Raw genomic sequence first — 22839 nt, 5'->3', positions numbered from 1 at the left:
AGAGAGAGAGAGAGAGAGAGAGAATTATAATAATTATAATATATATATATTATTTTTATATTTATCATAATATTTTAGGGTCTTGCCATTACATTAGTAAGTGATGAAAGTGATGCTAAAATATTAAATGATGTTCAAGAACGATTTGATGTTAACATTACGGAATTACCAGATGAAATAGATTTAGCTTCATATAGTAAGTTCATTTTTGGATTTTTGTATAATTATAATTAAGAATGTTAAGAAAAATTAATTTTTCTTTTTTATTATAGTCGAAGGACGATAAACATAATTCCATTTCCAAAAAAATAAATTTGAGATTTAATAAAGTGAGTATATATAAATAATTTTATATATATAATAAATACGATTTTATTATAATATGTCTTAATATTGATATATCTTTTTATTGCAGGCACAGAAAACTTAAAAGTTATCCTATACACTTATCATTGTGTATCCGTTAAATATAAGACATATTTTGTATCGATTTACAATTTTCCTTTCATCGATATGACAAACTTACAAACAAGTGACGTAATCAAATTCATTATAGCCAAACTTATTATTCTTTTAAAAATAAATAAATAATTCATGTTATCATTGTATAATACTATTTAACTTTTATTCTACGTTTAGCAAATCAGAATTGCGTGTATAAATAAATAAAAGAATACATTTTACGTGTCTTCTATTTCATGTAAATGAAATAAATATTTCTTGTCTTTTATAAATTTTGATATTAAATTTGATATGTTAATTTTACTAATTCAGTATAAATTAACTATGAAGAATAAAACAGTTGTAACATGTTTCAATCTCAAATGAAATTTCTTATAAAATAAAAAAAATAGTTTTGTTTTATATGAATATTATATTGCGAATATATTTTCAAAAAAAAGATAAAATGGGAATTATTAATTTAATTACACGAAATAAAATAATATAACTTTATTTTGTTCTTGCTTTATTTTGAGATTTATTTCCTTGATTACCTCCACCACGACCAAGAGCTGCAGGACCTCTTCCACCACGACCAAAAGTACCTATAAAAAAATATTTTTTATTATATATTATTATATTATATATTATATGTTATTATATATTATACCTCTGCCACTACCACGACCTCGTTGGCTTTGTCCTCTTCCTTTCATTTCTCCACGTCCTCTTGATTTCATTTGTACATCTTCTTTTACCATATCTATAACTTCATCAGGAATTCGTAAATATTTAATTGTACTACCTCGAATATAACATTCAGGCATTCTCCAAAATTTATCACCATCCTAAATAATATATAATATAAATTATACTAGAAAGATTAATTTATAAAATATATTAATTTGAATATGAGCATTATTACTATACCCTAGATGTACATATAACCTCTCTAAGATTTATATTCATCCAACTATCACAACTAACTAAATGTCCATTATATGTTTCACCATTCTTAAGTTCAACTAGCTATAAAATATAATATTAAAAGAGAATTATTATTAATTAAGAGAGAATCTTAATATCATTTAATTCGTATAAAACTGTTTCATCTTTAAATTCGAAACTTACCATAGGATGGTTTTGAGCTGTTCTTAATAATGATAAAGGTAACTGGAAAAAAAATATATAAAATAAATAAAAATAATTTAAGTTTAATATTTATTTATTATTATTTTTTTTGTAAATATACCATTTTTCACCACTTTAACGTATATTCAAATACTATTGACATCAAAACAAACAGATCGAAATGTATATTTATATTATAAGCAGAATAGCCAACTAAATTTTAGTTATTTATTAATTAACTGTTAATATATTCAGTATTTATATTGAATATACATTTATATATATTTATATGTTAAAATTAATTAAAATAAAAATAGAATCACAAATAAAAAATCTTATTTAATAATATTTATTTATAAAATATAAAAAATAAAATTATTTGTTGTTATACTTATATTTGTTATTGAAACATATTTTTAACAAGTACATTCAATAGTTTTTAAGTAATTTCTTAAATATAAGATGGTATGATATTTGTATATTATGTATGTATAAATATAATAGTAATCATAAATAGATATAAAATATAATACATATGAAATATTTTTCATTATAATATATAAAGTTTATTTATTATAAAAATGTTTCACAATTATATAAAATCATTACATAAAACATCATTATTATTCATAGATAATTTAAATAATCAAAAAGTAAGTAATACGAATATTTATTAACTATTATTAAAAAATATAAAATTTAAAATATTTTATATTTTAATAATAAATAACAATAACAATAAAATGAAAATAAAAATTTATTATTTTAGTTTATAACAAAATATCCTTTAACAATAATAATTTATACGCATGACTTAGCTTATAAAAAACAAAAGTTAATAAAAAAAGATGTACAACCAGTTAATAAATTCGTTTCAAGAACTCATACATGTGGTGAATTAACAATTCAAGATATAGGAGAAAATGTTCATTTATATGGTTGGTTGGAATTTTCTCGAATTAATAAATTCTTAACATTAAGAGATTCTTATGGTTCTACGCAACTCATTATACCAGAACATGTAAGTGAAAAAAAATATATAAATTTCATTGAAAATTTGGAATATATTGAAATTGAAGAATCTATTTCTTATTTTAGAAAAAAGATTTACAAGAAATGGCTAAAAAATTGACTTTTGAAAGCGTATTAAGTATAGAAGGTAAAGTATTAAAAAGGCCAAAGGGTCAAGAGAATAAATTCATGAAAACTGGAGATATTGAGGTAGAAATAAAATCTATAAAAGTATTAAACATGGCAAATTCAAATCTTCCATTTATTATTAGAGATTATAATAAAGCAAAGGAAAGTACACAAATGAAATATAGATATATATCATTAAGATATCCTCAATTACAAAAAAATTTGAGATTACGTTCAAAAGTAGTTATGAAAATGAGAGAATATTTAATTAAACAATGTAATTTTGTAGATATTGAAACTCCAACATTATTTAAAAATACTCCTGAAGTATGTACATCAAAATAATATTGGTCATTTTTTATTTGAGATTTTTAAACTTATCATTAAATTTAGGGTGCACAAGAATTTATAGTCCCAACAAAATTTCCAGGACAATTTTATTCATTAGTACAAAGTCCTCAACAATTTAAACAGTTATTAATGGTGGGTGGTTTTGATAGATATTTTCAATTAGCCAGATGTTATAGAGATGAACAACCTAGACATGACAGACAACTTGAATTTACACAGGTATAATTTATTATTTGAAAATAAATATGTGTGCATATGCACACATATGCATATGTGTATATAATTATAATTAATTATAATAAATTAATGTTTACAAATATATTATTTTATAGCTAGATATAGAAATGTCATTTGTCGATTGTGAAGGAATAATGAAATTAATTGAAAATTTATTAGTATATTCTTGGCCTGAAGAATTGCATGAATTAACTATTCCCTTTAAACGTATGAAATATGACAATGCAATGGAATTATATGGTACAGATAAACCAGATTTATGTATACCACAACAAGTAAGATATAAATACAGTTTTCATTGATATTCTTAAAATAATATTATAAATAATATTATTAATGTTTCAGCTTTATAGATTGACAGAATCAATTGATTATTCAGCATTAATACAAGATTTAAAAATAGAACAGAGTGACAAATTTGAAATTTATGCTTTAGTTTTTTCTGAGAAATATGTATGTTTATAATTTTTATTTATAATTAATATAATATTTATAATTTTCTCATTTTCTAATTTTTTTATATTTATAATAAATTTTATATATTTTAGAATTTTCTTACAAAATCTGTTAAAGATGCTATATCTAAACTACAAAACAATTATTTTCCTTTTGTGAAATTAATCCAAACAAAAATACCTAATAAATCACCCTTTATAACAAGTATTATTAAAGAAAATGTACAACAACAGTTAAATTTAAAAGAAGGAGATGTTTTATTTTTAGCTTATGGAGAAAAAGTTGATACAGTAAGTATTAATTTAGTAAATATTAATTATATTTTTAATATTCAATAATTATATATATATATTACCATCATATTTGAAATTACAGCAATCATTATTAGGAAAAGTACGTCTTGAATTTACAAATTTTTTGGAAAATAAAGGTGAAAAAATTCGTACTAATAAAAATGAATTAGTATGGATCACTGATTTTCCTTTATTTTCATTTAATACTAAAACAAATTTATTAGAAACTATGCATCATCCCTTTACACAACCTCATTCAGATGATATAGAACATCTTGTAAAGAATCCATTAAAGGTATTTTTGTTGATTAATTAATAAATTTAATAATATTTTAATAAATGAAATAATTATTTATTTATTTATAGGTTAGAGGATTACATTATGATTTGGTTATGAATGGTTTCGAGATTGCAGGAGGATCAATTCGAATTCATAAATCAAATTTACAAAAACAAATATTAAAAATGTTGAAGATAAATGAATCATCCTTAATGCACATTCTTGATGCTTTAGAATCTGGTGCTCCACCTCATGGTGGAATTGCTATAGGTAATTTATTCTTAATTTAAATATCAACAATATTCAATAATATGATATGATAATAAACAAATATTAAATTATTTTTTAGGATTAGATCGTTTAATATCTTTATTATGTAATGAAAAAAATATAAAAAATGTTATAGCATTTCCAAAAACAATGACAGGACGAGATTTAATGTCAGGAGCACCAGTTTCCATTTCTGAAGAAGAAAAACAATTGTATCACATACGAACGATAAATGAATAAAACAATAGTCAAGAAATATCGTTTATATTTGTTACTATATTATAAAAATAATTTTAAAAATTAATTAGTCACATTTTTTTAATAATTTTTATACACTTTATGAAAATCATCAGTTATTTTTATTAATTTAATAATTCATATTTACAGCAAAATCTATAATATGATCATAATATAAATGAAAAATATTTATATATTATTTTATAATATTAATTTTATGTCATTCTGTTAACGAAAATAAATATAATTTTTAAATACTATATATTTTATTTAAATTCATTTTATAAATTTATTTTATAATTTATTATATTTATGAATTATTATATTATTCATACTCATTTATATCCCAATAATGAAAATAATATCATGAAACAAAATAACTTTAAAATAACAAAAATATTATTAATGCAACAAAAATATAAAAACTAAGTGCATTTTCATAATTATTACATCTGAACAAAATATATGACCAATATATATACCATAAATGATAAATTTATTACATGAAAAAGGGAATTACATATATACCATAATTAATAATATTTGCACAACTTTAATTACTAGAAAATCCATCAATTTACTGCATAAATGTGATTAGGTATATTAATACACGTGTTACATAATTTTAGTAATTAAAATCGCTATCCAACATTATCATACTTATGATTTTATAAAACAATATAAACATGATCAGACGTAAATAAAAAAATATATAATGTATACATAAAAGAAATACAAATTATTTTTTTATTAGGGTTAAATTGTTTTTAAGAATAATTAATCGAAACAAGTATAAAAATAAAATGATAAAACCAAATTTTAATGTACAAAAAAAGTGTTTTATTAGAATTTTTTTTTTTAATAAAATTTCATGTTCTATTCAAATAGTTTTTAAGAAAAATAAAAAATTATCTGCGCAATGAATAATTAAATCAATACATGGTTATCAAATTTTTTTATGAATATGTTTAAGAAGATTTAATTAAAATTTTCTAACGTTGATATGTTATTATATTTAATGTGGGAAGAAATCTTTTCATATTATTTTGATTTATAATTAGTGAACTGGAACATAGATAAATGCAATTAGAAAACTTTCTTCTTGAAAATCAAATTCTTACTGTAATTTTCATAAAATATAACGTGAAAAGTCTCTTTTTATTCATTAAGAAATGTTTAATTGCATAATCATATATCTTATTTATTTTACATCTATTATGCACAAGACATGATTAAAATTATATAGCTTACAATGAAAAAATAAATTATGAGTACACACATTCAAAATCCTATGATTTGAAATTACATATTTCAAGAATATTTTAATATCACTCTTCATTCTATTGTTTAACAATTTAAAAAAATAAAAGTTTTACAATGCAATTGAGTTGTGATAAAATATAAACATATAAATAATAAAAAAAATGTGCGTACTCTAAATTATTATTGGAAGAAATTGCAGTCTTTCAACTGAAATTTATATTTTATAATGACACATTTGTTTTTGTATGTTCCTAGTTCTCTAAAAATCTATAATGTATTACGTATAACAGATGTTAATTAATCGATTTAGTTTTTGCGCAGAATAATGTAAAATTTAATTAAAAATTATTATTAAACGTGACTACGTTTCGTCTATAAAACATAACGATTATTTCGTACGAAAACTTAACGTAGGAAAATTTAAATTTAAAATTTATTCAAAGAGAACATTTTAGATAAATGTTTCTATATATAATACAATTAGACAAATTGCTTCATGAATCATGTTTAATTTTTGTTTCATGCATTTTAATAAAACGCTCTTCCAATTGTGCTAATTGTTAAGATTCATTCAATTTCGATACGATATATATTTAATCTTAATTCAATTCTAAATCCCTATGTTAAGTAATCGCATAAATCAACGACTATGATAGGAGCGTAAATTAGATATATAGTTTAGACATATTTTTTGTCTTCTACTTAAATAAATAAATGTGTTAAAAATTGAATTAAATAACTAAATAGTAAACGATTTCTTGCTCAAATAATATCTTTTTTTTATGGATTATGTATCTTTGTTATGAATAATAAAATGTAAATATACAAACAATAAACAAAAATTGATGTTAAAAAGAAATATATCATTTTGTTTTATATATAAAATGTTATGAATTTTTTTAAAATTTTCAATAAAAAGGAATTTATTTACGCTCCTGATTGACATTTTAAATATGAAAACAGTTGTGAAATTATAACCATTTCAAAATTGATCAATAATCGATTTCGGTTTTTTCGATCACGGAAGAATGTTAATTATCAATCAAATGATATTCCGTCATAACTTGTTAGAGTATATACAAGTTGTCATTTTTTCCGATTGGGAACACAGTGTTTCGCATGTTGCACGAATTATAGAAATTCGTATCCGAGATATTCTTGGCTTGAACATTTACTCAATTATAGTTGGCAGTATGAAAGTGTTTAATCTATATACGTGGATTGATCACGATACTTTCAAGACTTGATTTCGTTGATTTTATTCTTCGGTACTCAGTAAATTTAATCCATTTCATGAAATCAACATATTTTTTTTTAACATTTCTTTTTTTTAATTACACAGGACACATTTTTAAATAACAATCGTATCCCTTCAGTTTGTCTAACATAAATCGCAATTTTTGCACGCGTACACTGTTTCGCCATTTAGAAAAATACTATTTTACATAATGAAACGAACTCTCAAGCATTGACATATACGTAATGCATTCAAGAGCTCGCCGAAGATATACAAGCGAATACAATACATACAAAGAGCATTCATACATACACTCATACATCATTATAGAATCAATAGACAATTCACAAATATGCAACCAATCATACATATTACGCATATATGCGCACTTTTTGTATAGAATAGTATAACCACCTACTCCTGCATAAGGTATGTTAAGGAAAACGTCTAGAAATTCTAGAGGACACTGTGAATAGAATGATATATACACGTATGATGAAAGCAGGGCTATATAATCGAACAGACAGAATACACAAGCACTGTCGTAAATATGTAATATAAATTAATTACACACAATTTTATGAAATATTTTTTTGACATGTTCTTGCAATATCCAGATTTTTTAGCTTAAGTAAATAATATAAATTCGATAATCCATCATATATAAATTTACATATACAATAAAACAGAACAATTATTTAATTACAATTAATACAATTACATGGTATAAAAAAGATGGATTGTCCAATTTTTTTTTCGATTTTTGTTTCTGCCTGTCCTTTCCAATGCACCTGTTGACTTATAAGATGTATCGCATTGATATAAACGTCAAAATTTACCGAACTACTTGAAATGATTAGACTTAACTGCACTTCCTACTATCATCGAATGTTTTTTCACCCGGCCCGCCGGTTCCACGCATGTAGATTAAAACCGATACCATATCTAGAATAATACATATACAATAACATAAGTGCCAACATTGGCAGTATATTTTCTGAATTATTATACCTTTATCGCATGGAAGTCGTAGAAATACGAGATATATTACTGCCGTCAACAAAGTATCTATTTAAAACGTTTCACACGTTTATTGCGCACAATAAATAAGCTCGATATCTATCATTCTTGCGCGCAATGATATTGAATTTCAAGTGAACGCCCGTTCATAATGAGGTTACAAAAAATATCCCTGATTTCGGACGGTCACTGAGGAATTTAATTAATGAAACTAATTTGTTGAGATATGTGTTAATGTAATATGATCATAATTTCTCCATGCGCGATATCAGCGACTGCCATTTTTGCCTTTATGAACTGATTACTATAGAATTAAATGTACGTGATGCATATATTTTTGAATATTATAAAATTTCATGTGTACATAGAGAATTTAATTCTTCTTCTAAATATTAATACAACAATATTATATATATATTTTTTTTCTTTCTTTGTGCTTTATAAATTTATCAAATGAATAAATTCAATGAAAAAATTGTTCAATTAAAAAATTTATAAATAAGTTTATGACCTTCTATTAATAGTGTATTATATGTTAATTTTTTGTTGGACAATAAATCAAAACAATCTAATTATTTAATAGATTTGTTAAAATATTATCAAGCACATAATCAATAACACAATAAAATGTTAATATTGACTATGCAAATGTCAATTGATATATAATTTAAATTTTGTAATTTGTGGATAATTCTGTATCATTATGCTACACACAGGTACACAAGAAGAAATTATGTACACAAGATGATATATCCAAAACTAACAGTATTTGTATACTTTGAGAAAAAAGAGATAGTTTTAAATATTGACAAGATATTTTATGGTCACGTTCATCGCGCCACAGAGTATATGACGATGATGATGAAGATGGCAAAATACATAAACAGTATATGACATACTCGAAGCAAGCGAATAAGCCAAGCGGGCCGATCTCTTGGATATTATAGGCATATTTTCTTTTTCTTGGGTTTGTTCCAACACCGGCGTCTCATACGTCGGTTAATTAACTTTGAATATAATGTAAATGCAATTTCTGCTCATTTAAAATACCCAAGAATTCTTTGTTGTCATTTCTTTCTTGAACCGATGTAATTTTCAGTTCTATTTTGCACAAAATTAGATAAATTCTTGTGAGTATTGCCCAAAGTCTGATGCTTTGATTTTATGCACTTTCATCAACAGTAGGTAACCAAAATGCCATATTAGTACAGGCAGATGCTAACATCATATATTTAGGATTAAACTGAATACACTGAACTGGTGCTGGATGATCTCCATTAAGCACACAAACTTTATATCCAGTTTCTGCATTCCATACATGTACTCTGCCATCTGTAGATCCACTAAATACAAACTGTGAATCAGGACTAAAACTGGCTTCAATTGCAATTCCTTTGTTGTTTAAATAGCCAGCAAATGTTTGTAATGGTGTACCATGAAATGCATCAATCAAACGAATTGTACTACCATTTGTAGAGATCAAAATAGTTTTACCATCTCTACTGAATTTTAGTCCTGTCCAATCACACTCTTTTTCTTGAGATAATTTAAATGTAACAAATGGCCCTTTATCAAAACTGCGTAAATCATATAACTTTAAAAATTCTGAATTGACACCTGCTGCAAAAATAAGACCTTCTGGGTCATATGCAGCAACTGGACGTCCCGAAACATTCATAACACCATGACAATTAGGTGAACGTAAATCCCATAATCTTAATGATTTATCTAAAGAACCAGAAAGAAATGTATCTTCTATAGGACTAATGCATAGTGATACAACTTTTTTGCTATGACCTGGGAAATATCTTATATATTTGTTATCATGCAGACTCAAATAACGAATAGTATCATCAATTTTAGTACTGCTATGTATTGCAGTGTTCTTTGCATGTGTAAAATGGATTAAATCTACACCATATTTCTTAGAATTGACTGTACGCACCTGAGTGCCTTTCTCACAGTCATATATCACGATCTGGTCATCTTCTGAACAAGAGATCAAAGTATCCCCATTTGGTGAAAAGTCGATACTATTTATACGATCAGAATTTTCACGAAAAACTTTGGCCACCTTGAAGCTCCTCACCACGTGGTCAACGAGCTTCATGGTGATGGACGGCGCGTTCTCCCTTTCGTGCCGTCCTCTTAACCTCCCCGCTTCCGCAATTTCTTTCTCCTTCCTTTTGATATAGCCTAGGCGCCGAGGCGCGAAGCTTCAGAGGGGTCAGGGGTTTGGCTATGTACCACTGTTATTCACCTCGCGGGAAAGAAAAAACCCGCGGGGAGTTCAAGAGGTCAAAAAATCCAAAACGCAGCTGAACTATCACTTTGTTACCCTTAATTTTCTTGATATCTCTTTTGTCTAACTATTAAAATTTCTTCTCAACTAAATTACTTTCCTTTAATTTGACAAAGGACTCTTATGTCTTCTCTCTTTTCTATGAACGGACGCCGTCGGCAGACTAGCGCACACCACACGCACAAATTCTGCCAACTGTTTAGAGAAATGGATGACAAATTACCGTGAACGTTTTCAAGTATTGTAGATTCATACCGTGAGTAAAGCTATCGATCTCCGTTGACGTCAATATAGTTCTGCTTTCGAAGAAACTAATTTTATCAAAAGAAATTACAATTTTAAATTTATATAAATGTCTTATTAATTAATGAATTGTAATTTTTTAAATATAATATCTTTTTAATATTATTAATTGAAATTTTGAATTTGATATTTAAATTGTGATTAATATCTTTTTGAATAATAATTTTGTATTATTACAATCGAATATTATAGATATATTGTATTTTATTGCATATAAATATGATAAATCATTATTTATACGAATATTACAAATATATATTTTTTTAACAAAAAATATTATCCATAATAGAATATTAAAATATATTTTAAATTTACTTTTAAATTTACTTTTAAACTATGTAAAATATATTTTAAATTTATATAGTTTTTATAATATAATTTATAATATATTAATATTAATTATAATATAATAATAATTTAATATAATTACAATTTATATAAAAAAAATAATTGATGATTAAAGTAAAATAATTAATTATTTCATATAAAGATTAAATATTATTAAATTTTTTTTATTATATTTATTTTTACACATTATGTAATAATTTTTTCATTTTTTTATTCAAATACATTGAAAACATATTCATATCAAATATATAAATCTATATATAGATCCAAATATATAGATACCAAATATAAAATATATTTAAGATTGGTACACCTGCATTCCTATAAATTTAAAAATTCATTAGATACAATTAATTAGTAACAGTTTATAAATTAAAAAATAAAATGTTTTATGTGTTATTTATTAAACAACTATCTTTATTTATTTTTTTGCAACTTAAGGTTTTATAGAATGATACATTAATATTACAAAATTTTTTATATATTAATGAATGTTAAATTTTTATGTGCAGTTCCGTTACATTACAATCATATAAAATTTGCATTATCATAAAACAATGTTTTTTTATATAATAATATTTTCATTTTCTTTCTTTAGATGAATGTTTCAATACTAATATAAAGAAGAAAAGTGCTAATTTTTTTTACAAAATTATAATAGACGGAACACATTTTTTTATATTAATGTAAAATATTAATTTACATTTTTATAAAATTATTAGAGATTATTATTTTGACAGTATCAAAGAAATTATTTTAATTAATGATTTCACAATTTTATTTTAAATTGTAAGTGAATATTGTTTTAATTAATTATAACTTTTGTATAGTTATATTATTATCTCATTAAGAAGAAAATTTTTATAATATTAATATATCTAGATAATTAATTTCAATTTTTCAATTTTTTGAATTATAATTATTTATATGTTCTTGTAAATAACAAAAAATGTATTTTAAATTTATTGAAAAAAATAATATTATCATACATAATTTCAGATATAAGAATATTTAAAAAATTTCGAATAAAATCTATTGTTTTGATTATATTTCATGTATATTTGTAGTATCAGAACATATTACATATATACATTTATATTTATTGCAAAGTAGTTTATATTTTTTGAAATTGGCAATATAGAAAATTAAAAATATAATAATATGCTTTTATATTTTTATAACTTATAAAAATTAATAATGTATATAATTAATTTATAAAAATAATAGAACAATTTCATTTATTGTATGATATATTTTTAGTATGTAAATTTTAAATGCAGATTTTGCTACATCAAATTAAGCAAAACATATTTATATGTACATATTTTTTGAAATTACATTTCGTTATTTCGTCATTGAAAATTACTTATTAAAAACATTATAAAACTTAATGAAAAAAATTGTGCCTAATAATGATATAATATAATTACATTAAAAGTTTAATTTATAATCATATGAAAATAGGTATGCATTTTTGCAATTAGAGCTAGATATAAATGTTTTTTATGTATCAAATTCAATATATTTACAGCCTTTATTTCTTTTTTGTTTGAACTATGCAGTTTATATTTTTCTTTTATAAATTTAAGCTAAAAACATATACGTATTTACATCTAAGTGTGCTTTGCAAAAGTCAAAATTATTAATACTAGTTCTTATAATATATTTAAATTTTCTATAGCTTTTAATTCATTTTATTTTGCATAAATTTTTTTATATTGTATACTTTCTAAAATAGAATGTAGCCTCAGAAGATTAAAGCTTAAGATTATCCTTTAATAAAATTTTCCTTGTTTTTTATCTTATAAGGCTGCTATTATATTGACTGTCATTAGAATTGTATAAATCTATTATATTAATCAATCAAATGAACTATATAATAAATTAACAAATTTTTTGGTATCGTTATTAAATATTATATAAATAAATATCTACAATTTATTAAAAATTAGTCAAATAAATATTTTTTTTTACATAATTAAACTTATGGAATGTGAAAACGAAACACTTTATTTTAATCAAAATATTTCGTGTTTAAATATCGATAATTAAATTAATAAATTAATTATGTAATATCATACATCTATGCTGCCTATATTGTATAATTTTATATTTCGTTTTTTTTGTTTTCGTTGTAATGAATAATGAAAATTTTGATATTAAATTAATATTGAAATCATATATAATTTTTTTAATATAGAAATGAATTTCTTATTTTTCCTTATTTTTATATAAGAATGATACAATATATAGTTCTATTTTCATATTTTGTTTCATAATTTATTTTTAAAAAATTATATATTGCAAAAAGTAATCAAAGTTTGCAGTAATAATAATGACATCAATATATTGCATAGAAAATTAAATTAGCCAAAAATATAATTTTTGTGTTTCATTTTGCTTTGTATAGTTATTAGTTAATTATTAAATAGATCTATATCAAAAGAAAGCTTCAGTTCTGGCACGCATTGCTATATGACAAGTTTGTTAAAAGTTAATACTTTTTTTTATAACAATAACAACAACAATAACAATTACGATATTTATAATAATTATAATGTCTTCTAATTAATATTTTCTTAAAAAGACATTATTAATGATTTGCTTGTAAGGAACATATATTGTGGTAAAGCTCTGCATAAAGTATACTGAAAATTACAAAGCCATTGAAAAAAGTAGCCAATAAAAAGGCATATATAAAAATCAAGCAGGAATTTTAATAGCATTTGTAAAAATACTGCTATATTTCTAATCAGTATACTTTATCCAAATCAAACCAATTATTTAGAAGACTGCTGCATAGAGCAATTAGCTCTTTTATTGGTCCCTGAACCTAAAACTTGTACTTATATTTATACATAGCACCTTATACAACCTTTGTATTTATTAAATTATTATGTCATTGAGCTAAGAAATGCGACGAATAAAAAAGAATATTTTTTAATTTATTATTATTAAATAAAGATATTAAATGATATCAAACAAAAATGAGATTTTATTTATAAATAATATATTATTTTTTTCTGCTCTATTTATATAATATTGTTTTGTATAATGCTGTTACGTAAATCTTAGCTCAGATTGTGACAATATAATCTAATTTTTTAAATTAAGATTAAGTTTGAATTGCCAATTTTAATGATTATAAACTCAATGCTTACTGATGATCCATATAAAAATATATAAAAAATGTATAGATTTATTAATGAACAATAGCTAATTTTTTGTTTTTTGTGAAGAGGAAAAATGTTAAAATATTTTAGAATCCATCTATTGTAAATAAATAGCAGTTAAATTGATATCCGATAAAATATTTCATTATAAATTAATTTTCTTTTATTAAATTTATAATTCAAAAATTTTCAGAGGTTCAGGGAAATTGATGATATATACTTAAACAGCAGTTTAGGCTGGTACAAATTAGAATATTAATTAATGTAAATTATATCTTTTTTTAAAAATTACACTGTTTAGATACGCGACAAATATAAGCAATAAATTTAAATTCATAAATATATAAATATTTACGTATACAAAAAATACATATAATATGCATATATATATATACATGTACATTAATAGTTAATATACATGTATCAATGCATTTTATTTTTACATTTAGTTTTATTTTATAGTTTTTTAAAATTTAAATATAATACGCGATATTTCTTGTCCACAATGTACTGCAGTACTTTGATTATAGCTTTATAATACTTCATAAATTATTATATAAAATTTTAAATTAATATTCTTTTTCTTTGCTTAAAATTTGTGCTTATAACTTGTGTAATGATTGTGCGGTGCATAAACGTATAATTGCTTAATTCATCAGGCCAATTATTAATTCGTAATTCATAGTTACACAAATGTGATTTTATACTCACATTTCTTTTATGTAATGTATATACATATTTATATTATTGCATATATATATATATATATATATATATATATATTATAGATGTGTAAACTTCAAAAGCATGTTTAAGTAATACTAAATGTCTTTAATTACGCTACCTATTTTGTAGGAAAGGCCTCGTAGTGCTAAATATAAGAAAAAAATTACAATATGGATTTAACTTTCCTTTTAGCATGTTCTATTTGAAATTTCCTTCTATATTAGTCCATGAAATTATAAATTCATGGAAAATTTCATTTCTTGTTAAATTTTCTTTTTATCCATAAAAATGCATAAAATAATAAAATATATTAATTCTCAAGATCGTTTTTGTGCCCATTTTAAATCATCTGCTCTGGGTTTACAGCCAGTAGCTTTTTCGATTATAATTTCTAAGATATACCAAAAACGAAGTTGTTCTAGTGGCCAATTTAACCATCCAGTAGTAATGCAGAAGTAAGTTTCATGTGGTGCAACATGATGTACACGATGATGTTTTCTAGGTAATATAATTCTATGTTCTTGTAACCAAACAACCCAGGAAGGTAATCCAAAATATGTATGTGACCATTTATGTATCTGGAAAAACCTTTTATGTTATTGCTACTATATTATTTTACTAATACTAAATCTAATAAAATGAAAAAAATTTATAGACTTATATATATGCATTTCTAATATGAAAAATATAAGGATTATATTTTTGTTTCCAAATAAATATTTTAATAAACAATTATTTAAATAGTAATTTTAAAAAAAGATAATATATCAACAAATTATAATTATAAATTATAAATTTATAAATTTATAAATTTAATTACCTGATTAGTCATTGCTACAAAAATTGCAAGTAAAAACCAATAACAAGTCCACACAAATTTTTGTTGTATCTCTGATTCTGGGAGAGTTAAGAAATCCCATGTTAATTTATAAAGGAATGGAATTGTGACCATGAAATTATCACCATTAGTTTCTATAAAATCATGTCTTGTTATACTTGTTGGATCAATGTGATGTTCTCGAAATGGTCTTAAAAAATTCTAAAAATATATACATATATTGATATTTAACATTTTATAATACAAAATATATAAATTTTAAATGCTTTTCTCTTTCTCTCTTTTTTTTTTTTAAATATAAAACAATATTTAATAATTTATAAAATATTTAATAAAGTTTATAAAATAATATTACCCATAATTTAAGATATAAATAGATAAGTTGTTTAATGATTTTTTATAATTTACCTTTCCAAGAATTGGAAGTTCTACAGAACCCCATGTATCGGCAGCCCAATGAACTAATCCAGATCCAAAATCTGCAGTAACAATGCCACAAAATGCTGCTATTACTATTGAGCTCAAATTTTCTAATCTTAATCTGACAAGAATAAATATTGAATTAATTATAATGAGTGTAATGCAGATGCCAACACAAATGCATTCTTGTGTCCTTTTTCCTGTAATAAAAATATATAATAAAATTAATTATATCAAAATTTATAATTACATTTTAATTATAAAAACCATAATAATAATTTTATGAATAATATATAGATATAAAGATATATATTGTTAGATCGTTCTTTATTTTTGTTCATAGCCGAAAATTCCAAGGTGCGATCGATGTATAGCTAGCATCTTGGCAAATATTAGAATTAGAAAACATACATATGATAAGTATATGTATCACATATATTTTTGTAGATTTTATATTATAAATATAATAAAATTATTAAGTGATATTTCATAAAATATAAATTAATATATAATATTATATATTTATATTATATTTTATTTATATTATATATTTATATTATATATTTATATTATATATTAATATTATATATTTGAAAAAATTATAAATATTAATAAATATTTAATATTAAAATACTAAAAATACTTCAATATAAAAAAATAAAGAAAAATTTAAAATTATTACCAGTGCTATAAAGATTTGCCAATTCTTGAGCACCCTTATGATTGGGACCCCATCTCGGTACGGTTCTGTCTTCTTGTGAAGTTGATACCACCGAATTGGCATTGGGATCGTCCTCGAGCATCGAATTCTCGTAGATCTGCCGTTCGGTCTTCACTGGCGCCAAGAAATTTGTAGCCATCGAGCATGCGGCTGATGCCGCTTGGCCCAAGTTCGCCACTTTTATCTCATCCATAATTATAGTAATTATTTTAAATATTCGTCAAATAATCCAATTTTTGTTTCTTTTTTTTTTTTACAAGTCAATCTCGTTTTGTAGCGATTGCCCGCTGTTTAACATTGTGAAGCTTCTTTTTGTCAGTTATGAAAAAGACAGCCGTATATCTTTATATATTCTTATAAATGATTTATACTCTATCGAGTATAAAGTTGTTATAAAATACGGACGATCTTTTGAATTTGATGTGCAGAAATAATCTTTACGCATTATTTGATTTATTTTTTCATTATCTACCATTTGATCCATGAGCTTTTTGTACAATTCTTCCTATTCTAGTCATTACACTATTTATTCGTTAGACTTACAATTTTTCGTTGTTGCTGTGCGTTTGTCCTGTTTTTATTTTGAATTCTTCTAAAGCTTCGTTCGACGAAATTTGTGCTATGAAAGATAAAAACATTACATTAATATTATAATAAATAATTCATATATAATTGAAATCCTAAAATTATATACTTAATGTTATCTATTTTATTTATACGATTATCTTATTCAAAAAAATTTCAAAGTTGTAAAAGTTGTTAATATTGTAATTTTTGAAGAAATATAATTCGAAGAATGATTTCAGTGATAAGTTCAAAATCAAATTATGATAAAATGTTAAAAATGATGATTGCAAATATCAATCTTGATTTATCTGATAACATCTTATATAACAAATTTTATCATTTAGAGAACTAAAACATTATTCAATATTTATATAGAATGTGTTAAAGTTTTTATAATAATAATAATAACAATAACAATGATAATAATAATAATTATAATAAATAGTAAAATGATAATATATAACTTGTGCATTATTAAGCATTATTATAGCTTGTTTATAAGTTAAAATATTTTATTATTATGCGCAATCTATTAAAATGTTAAATTTTCAATTCATTCTAATTTATTTTAATTTAAAAATTAATTGTTTGTTTTCAATTATAATTGAGAATTAATAGTAATAATAATAATTATAATTAAATTTTGATAATAATATAATATTGATTATTTTAGCGACCATAATATAAATCTGTATATCTCTAATAATAAACAATAATAACTGATTTTTTTTCGTTTAATTAATAAAAAAAAATTATCTGATATTTTTGAAAAATCGAAAATATCACAATTCATAAAAAGTCAAATTAAAGAATAATAATAATTGAAATTTATGTGAAAGCATCGAAAAATAAATAGGTTAATTTCGCTTTTATATAAACTTTTAATAATTATAATAATTAAATCAAATTTATTTTTTTCTCATATTTTTAACATTATACATAAATGTATTAATGCAGAATTATTTGCATTTATGTAATATTATTAATTTATTAAACTATTTTTATACAGAATATTATTTAATATTAAAAACAAATTTGAAAATTCAAAAAATTGTATATATATAAAAGTTATTTGTTATTATTAATATAATTAGTATAATTATTTAAAATATATTTATAATATATTATTACTTAATAATTTATTATTAATGTTATTATAAGCAAAAATTGTATAGTTGAATTTTATTGCATCTATTTCTTATATATTTATTTAGATTTACAAAATCTATTAATTATAGCAACTATAATGGAATTGGAATAATAATAAAACAATATAACAACATATATAATTATATGCTTCATTATATACATTTTTGTAAATAAAAAATTTGTTACTATCTCATTTTTAATTAATTTTTTTCTAGCAAATTATGAATACAAAAAAATTGTCTTAACCGGCATACATGGTGACGCACACGAACAAATTTGCACTCTATGCGTATACTACACGCGCACAACACGTGCATATTTGTAATCAAGACACGAATTATATACGTGCAGATATCAAAACTTAATGTCATAAATTAAACTTTAAGAAATGTTAAAAATTCATTTACAAATGAAATTTTCGAAATCGAATTAAACATCAGGTAGGGCATACCCATAAGAGAGACGAAAGGAACAAAGACGAGAATAGAAAATCCTTATAGAACTTCAAGGATTTCTTGATATTTTTATATTCCGTTGTTATCCTGGTTGACGCATTGTCCAGCCATAAAGTTGCTGAATTTCCACGTTTAATTAGTCACTGATAGAATTAAAAGAGATCTATGACGAGACACTATCGTACCTCGTACCGATGTAATACATATATGTGTAAGAAAAGCACACATGATGTTCATATACATTTATATTGTTTCATGCACAAATTTTCTTCTTTGTCAATTGGATCTTGCTACACCGTGATATCACCATAGAAAACCGATAGTAACAGATTTGGATTTTGTGAATTTTGAATGACAAACACTAATATAAGGATATAAAATTGAACAGGATAAAAAGAGAAAGAGTATATGTGCAAAGAAAAAGAAAAAAAGATGGGAGTAGTTAACGAAAGGATCGAGGAGATACGTTGTCACGACTTGGCATTTAATTCCGAAAACTGTCTCTCTTTCATAAGCCGATAGATACAAAAGTAACAAAGAGAGCGTACAAACAGAGGCGCTAGTTTCGCCGTATGTCTTACACCGTTCTGTTCACGATTCTCCTCAGTTCTTTCTCTTTTGCTCGAGTTCACATCACGAGAATTGGCTGCCTCTTTCTTTCTTTCATACGAGAACTTCTGCAACCCCGCCTCGTTTCGTGACGAACGACCGGCGCCGCCTGACGACCGTAGCTCGCGTCGCGACGCTCTCGTGGCGCCGTCATGCGGTTACCCTCCCTGATGTTACCACTTCTAGACATAAGAAGAATTCCGTTCAGTTGAGGTAGAATAATTACGATTGTACTTTCATTCACTTCATTATTTGAAATTGCATATTCCATTTATTAAAGTCATTATTATATTCCCTGCAATTTTATAATCATATTATTATTTATTAATATATTTAGTAATGTATTTTATGATTTTTATTTTTAAATATGTAAAAATTATTTTTTGTGATTTTATTATGTAATTGTATTTTTTGTAATTTTCTTTTAATAATAATATTTTAATTTATCATTTAGTATTAGTATTATTTTATGATTATTTAATTATATGTATCTAGAGAGATTTATTTAATAATTATTTACAATATGAAATGTATATAAAATATGTATATATATGAATATAAGGCTGGAAAATGCATAGAATATACATACATGTCATTGATTAAATATGTATATGATATGTCATAATTATATGTGTATCTTGTTCTTACATTGTTAAATGTTGTATAGTTGTTACTTGATTCAAATTTATACAATCAAATATAGTCATCAATATAAAAAGTATAACTGTTATGTTTTTAAATTGTCATAATATAATTATCTATAAATTAAATATTACAATAATATTAAATATTTTAATTTTAATTTTGATATGGATTACAATATGTTTTATAAAAAATATATATAAAATAAGAAAATCTATTAATTATAATTTAAATTATAATTTATATGACAATAATATAAATGAATTTATAATCGCATATCTATATGACATATTATATAAATGAAGGTGAAGAACCTATAAGCAGTAAGTATAGCCCTCAATAATAAATATATATGTATAAGTTTTAAATCTAATATGACCTTAAAGTCCTTTAGAAGACACGTGATGTTTTATAGAACACTCATACTTTATTTAAAGGTAAAAATCGACCAAATGGCTAGATTCTAAGTTTTTTATGAGTTATATTGCATATATATATATATATATATATATATATATATATGTATAGGGTTATGATCATGTAATAAATAATGAGAAACACGATAGCATATTGTTATGTATAACAACAATTATATTATAATAGTATTTTCAATCCTGAATTTCTTAAATAGACATTAACTTAGTTTGATGAGAAATTATCGATTCCCTATCGAAAGTAATTGATTATCTCTCGTCATTAATACGAAATATTAAATTTACGATTTATTTACATATGTATCTATAATTAAGTAAAAACATTAGATCATATACTTACCATAGAAATTTAAATATAAATTGTTAACTGATTATTATAAAAAAACAATTGTTAACACAATTTTTAATGTTTTCATTAGTTTTTTTATAATCAGCACTATATTATAATATGTAATAAAATTTTTCGTAATTTATCTGTTTGAGGTTGTGTTCTTCTTTTAGCCTTGTACAACCAGTTTAGTTGCCAAGTTACAATAATACCAAAATAAACTCAGAAGTGCGAAACTTCGAGTGACATAAATTCTTGACTGTGATAAGCATGTTAAATACTATGCATGAAAAGGAATCGATTATAAAACAAAATATATACATATTTGTTTTTTAATTATATCTATTAAAAAAAATAAATAGTGTAAAAAGTTTTCAATAAATATTATTTGTAATTTATATTGTGTGATTTATATAACAATAAATGTTGAATCATTGGATGTCCGCAAATGTGAATATGATGTGAATATGAGATAACAATACATTTTTAAAATTGCGTACATTGCGTACAAACATGAATTATTATTCAAATACTATTCGGCACATAGAAAGTGAAATAGAGATATTTTCATTAATATTTAAAAGTTGGAAATTAAATTATAATAAATATAATATAATAAATATAATATAAAATATAATAAATATAATAATTAAATATAATAGAAATGAAATAATGTAATAATATTTATTTAAAAAATTGAATGAGAATAATATAAATTATTTTTCACACAAAGATAATTTTATACATAGGTATAATTAATATATTTAAATAATAAAGATATATTTATATAATTTAATCTGATTTAATTTTTATAATTTAACTTTGTTAACTTTTTATAATTCTGTTACAACTTTTAAATTTATTTTCTTTTCATTTTATATATTTCGGTTAACAATATTTAAGTATTCAAAAATATATAATTATATATTTATTTATATATTTATATATTCATTTATTAGTTTACTTTTTAATTTTTTTTAATTCCAAATATTTATATATTATTTATATTAAAAAATAATGTATATTGCTACTAATTAAGATTATATAATTTTTTTTAAAATTATTTTTTTTTCAATTTAAGATTCTATTTTTTATGATAGTTAAACTTTATACAGTCTTAAAATAATTTTAAATATTAGATATCAATTAAATTTTAATATATATTTGAGATATTTTGTCTATTAATTTAAATAATTAAAAAAATGTGCAAAAATATTACAAAATTTTCTCATAATTATAATGTAATAAAATAATAATACTTTTAAAAACTAAATAATGCTATTCATATAATCTTATAAACAATGATCAATATATAATATATTCTGTAACTTACTGTTAAAATTTAATAATATTCTTAGTAATCAGTTTAGATCTTCCTTAAGTTTGAAAAATTATGCACGTCATCATAAATATGACGATATAACACATAGATGTATTAAAATAGTAGTTTAAATACAAAATGCACCAC

General features: G+C 22.4%; 5 protein-coding genes across 11 annotated transcripts in view; 2 read left to right on the top strand and 3 right to left on the bottom strand.

Annotated features, from left to right (window-relative positions):
• LOC122716322 (ATP-dependent RNA helicase WM6) overlaps nt 1-710 on the top strand; it is a 5326-nt gene extending 4616 nt beyond the window's left edge. For all 3 annotated transcript variants that reach the window (XM_043939294.1, XM_043939295.1, XM_043939297.1), the window contains exons 9-11: nt 79-196; nt 273-329; nt 416-710. In XM_043939294.1, coding sequence (XP_043795229.1) covers nt 79-196; nt 273-286 — 132 coding nt within the window. In that variant the 3' untranslated portion in view covers nt 287-329; nt 416-710. The remainder of the gene's footprint in view (nt 1-78; nt 197-272; nt 330-415) is intronic.
• A 226-nt stretch (nt 711-936) lies between these two features.
• Nucleotides 937-1754, bottom strand: LOC122716323 (U6 snRNA-associated Sm-like protein LSm4). The gene is made up of 5 exons (XM_043939298.1): nt 1694-1754; nt 1573-1614; nt 1372-1470; nt 1112-1289; nt 937-1046 (listed from the first exon to the last, which is right to left on the bottom strand). The coding sequence occupies exons 1-5, from the start codon at nt 1694-1696 to the stop codon at nt 952-954; spliced, it is 417 nt and encodes a 138-aa protein (XP_043795233.1). The 5' UTR covers nt 1697-1754; the 3' UTR covers nt 937-951.
• On the top strand, nt 1754-4857 carry LOC122716242 (aspartate--tRNA ligase, mitochondrial). Its single transcript, XM_043939139.1, has 12 exons — nt 1754-1772; nt 2009-2015; nt 2207-2225; nt 2342-2593; nt 2671-3039; nt 3106-3282; nt 3396-3575; nt 3646-3753; nt 3849-4046; nt 4132-4344; nt 4416-4599; nt 4679-4857. The coding sequence occupies exons 1-12, from the start codon at nt 1754-1756 to the stop codon at nt 4837-4839; spliced, it is 1887 nt and encodes a 628-aa protein (XP_043795074.1). The 3' UTR covers nt 4840-4857.
• Nucleotides 4858-7388: 2531 nt separating this feature from the next.
• LOC122716228 (WD repeat-containing protein 82) lies at nt 7389-10906 on the bottom strand. The gene is made up of 2 exons (XM_043939118.1): nt 8348-10906; nt 7389-8281 (listed from the first exon to the last, which is right to left on the bottom strand). Exon 1 carries the CDS (start codon nt 10464-10466, stop codon nt 9519-9521), a length of 948 nt encoding a protein of 315 aa, XP_043795053.1. The 5' UTR covers nt 10467-10906; the 3' UTR covers nt 7389-8281; nt 8348-9518.
• A 2718-nt stretch (nt 10907-13624) lies between these two features.
• LOC122716216 (plasmanylethanolamine desaturase) lies at nt 13625-21449 on the bottom strand. Of its 5 annotated transcripts, XM_043939096.1 has the most exons (7): nt 21384-21445; nt 19355-20262; nt 17731-17806; nt 17149-17376; nt 16455-16666; nt 16029-16247; nt 13625-15786 (listed from the first exon to the last, which is right to left on the bottom strand). In XM_043939096.1, the coding sequence occupies exons 4-7, from the start codon at nt 17324-17326 to the stop codon at nt 15526-15528; spliced, it is 870 nt and encodes a 289-aa protein (XP_043795031.1). In that variant the 5' UTR covers nt 17327-17376; nt 17731-17806; nt 19355-20262; nt 21384-21445; the 3' UTR covers nt 13625-15525. The 5 variants fall into 5 exon arrangements, with proteins under 5 accessions (XP_043795031.1, XP_043795028.1, XP_043795026.1 ...); XM_043939093.1 differs by having other exon boundaries at nt 17149-17806; nt 19355-20149; nt 21384-21449; XM_043939091.1 differs by having other exon boundaries at nt 17149-17806.
• Between the last annotated feature and the right edge of the window lie 1390 nt (nt 21450-22839).

Source organism: Apis laboriosa, unplaced genomic scaffold (genome assembly GCF_014066325.1).
Source record: "Apis laboriosa isolate Shangri-la unplaced genomic scaffold, ASM1406632v1 scaffold43_cov150, whole genome shotgun sequence".
In the NCBI taxonomy this organism is placed as follows: Eukaryota; Metazoa; Arthropoda; class Insecta; order Hymenoptera; family Apidae; genus Apis; species Apis laboriosa.
This window is presented reverse-complemented; position numbering and strand designations above follow the sequence as displayed.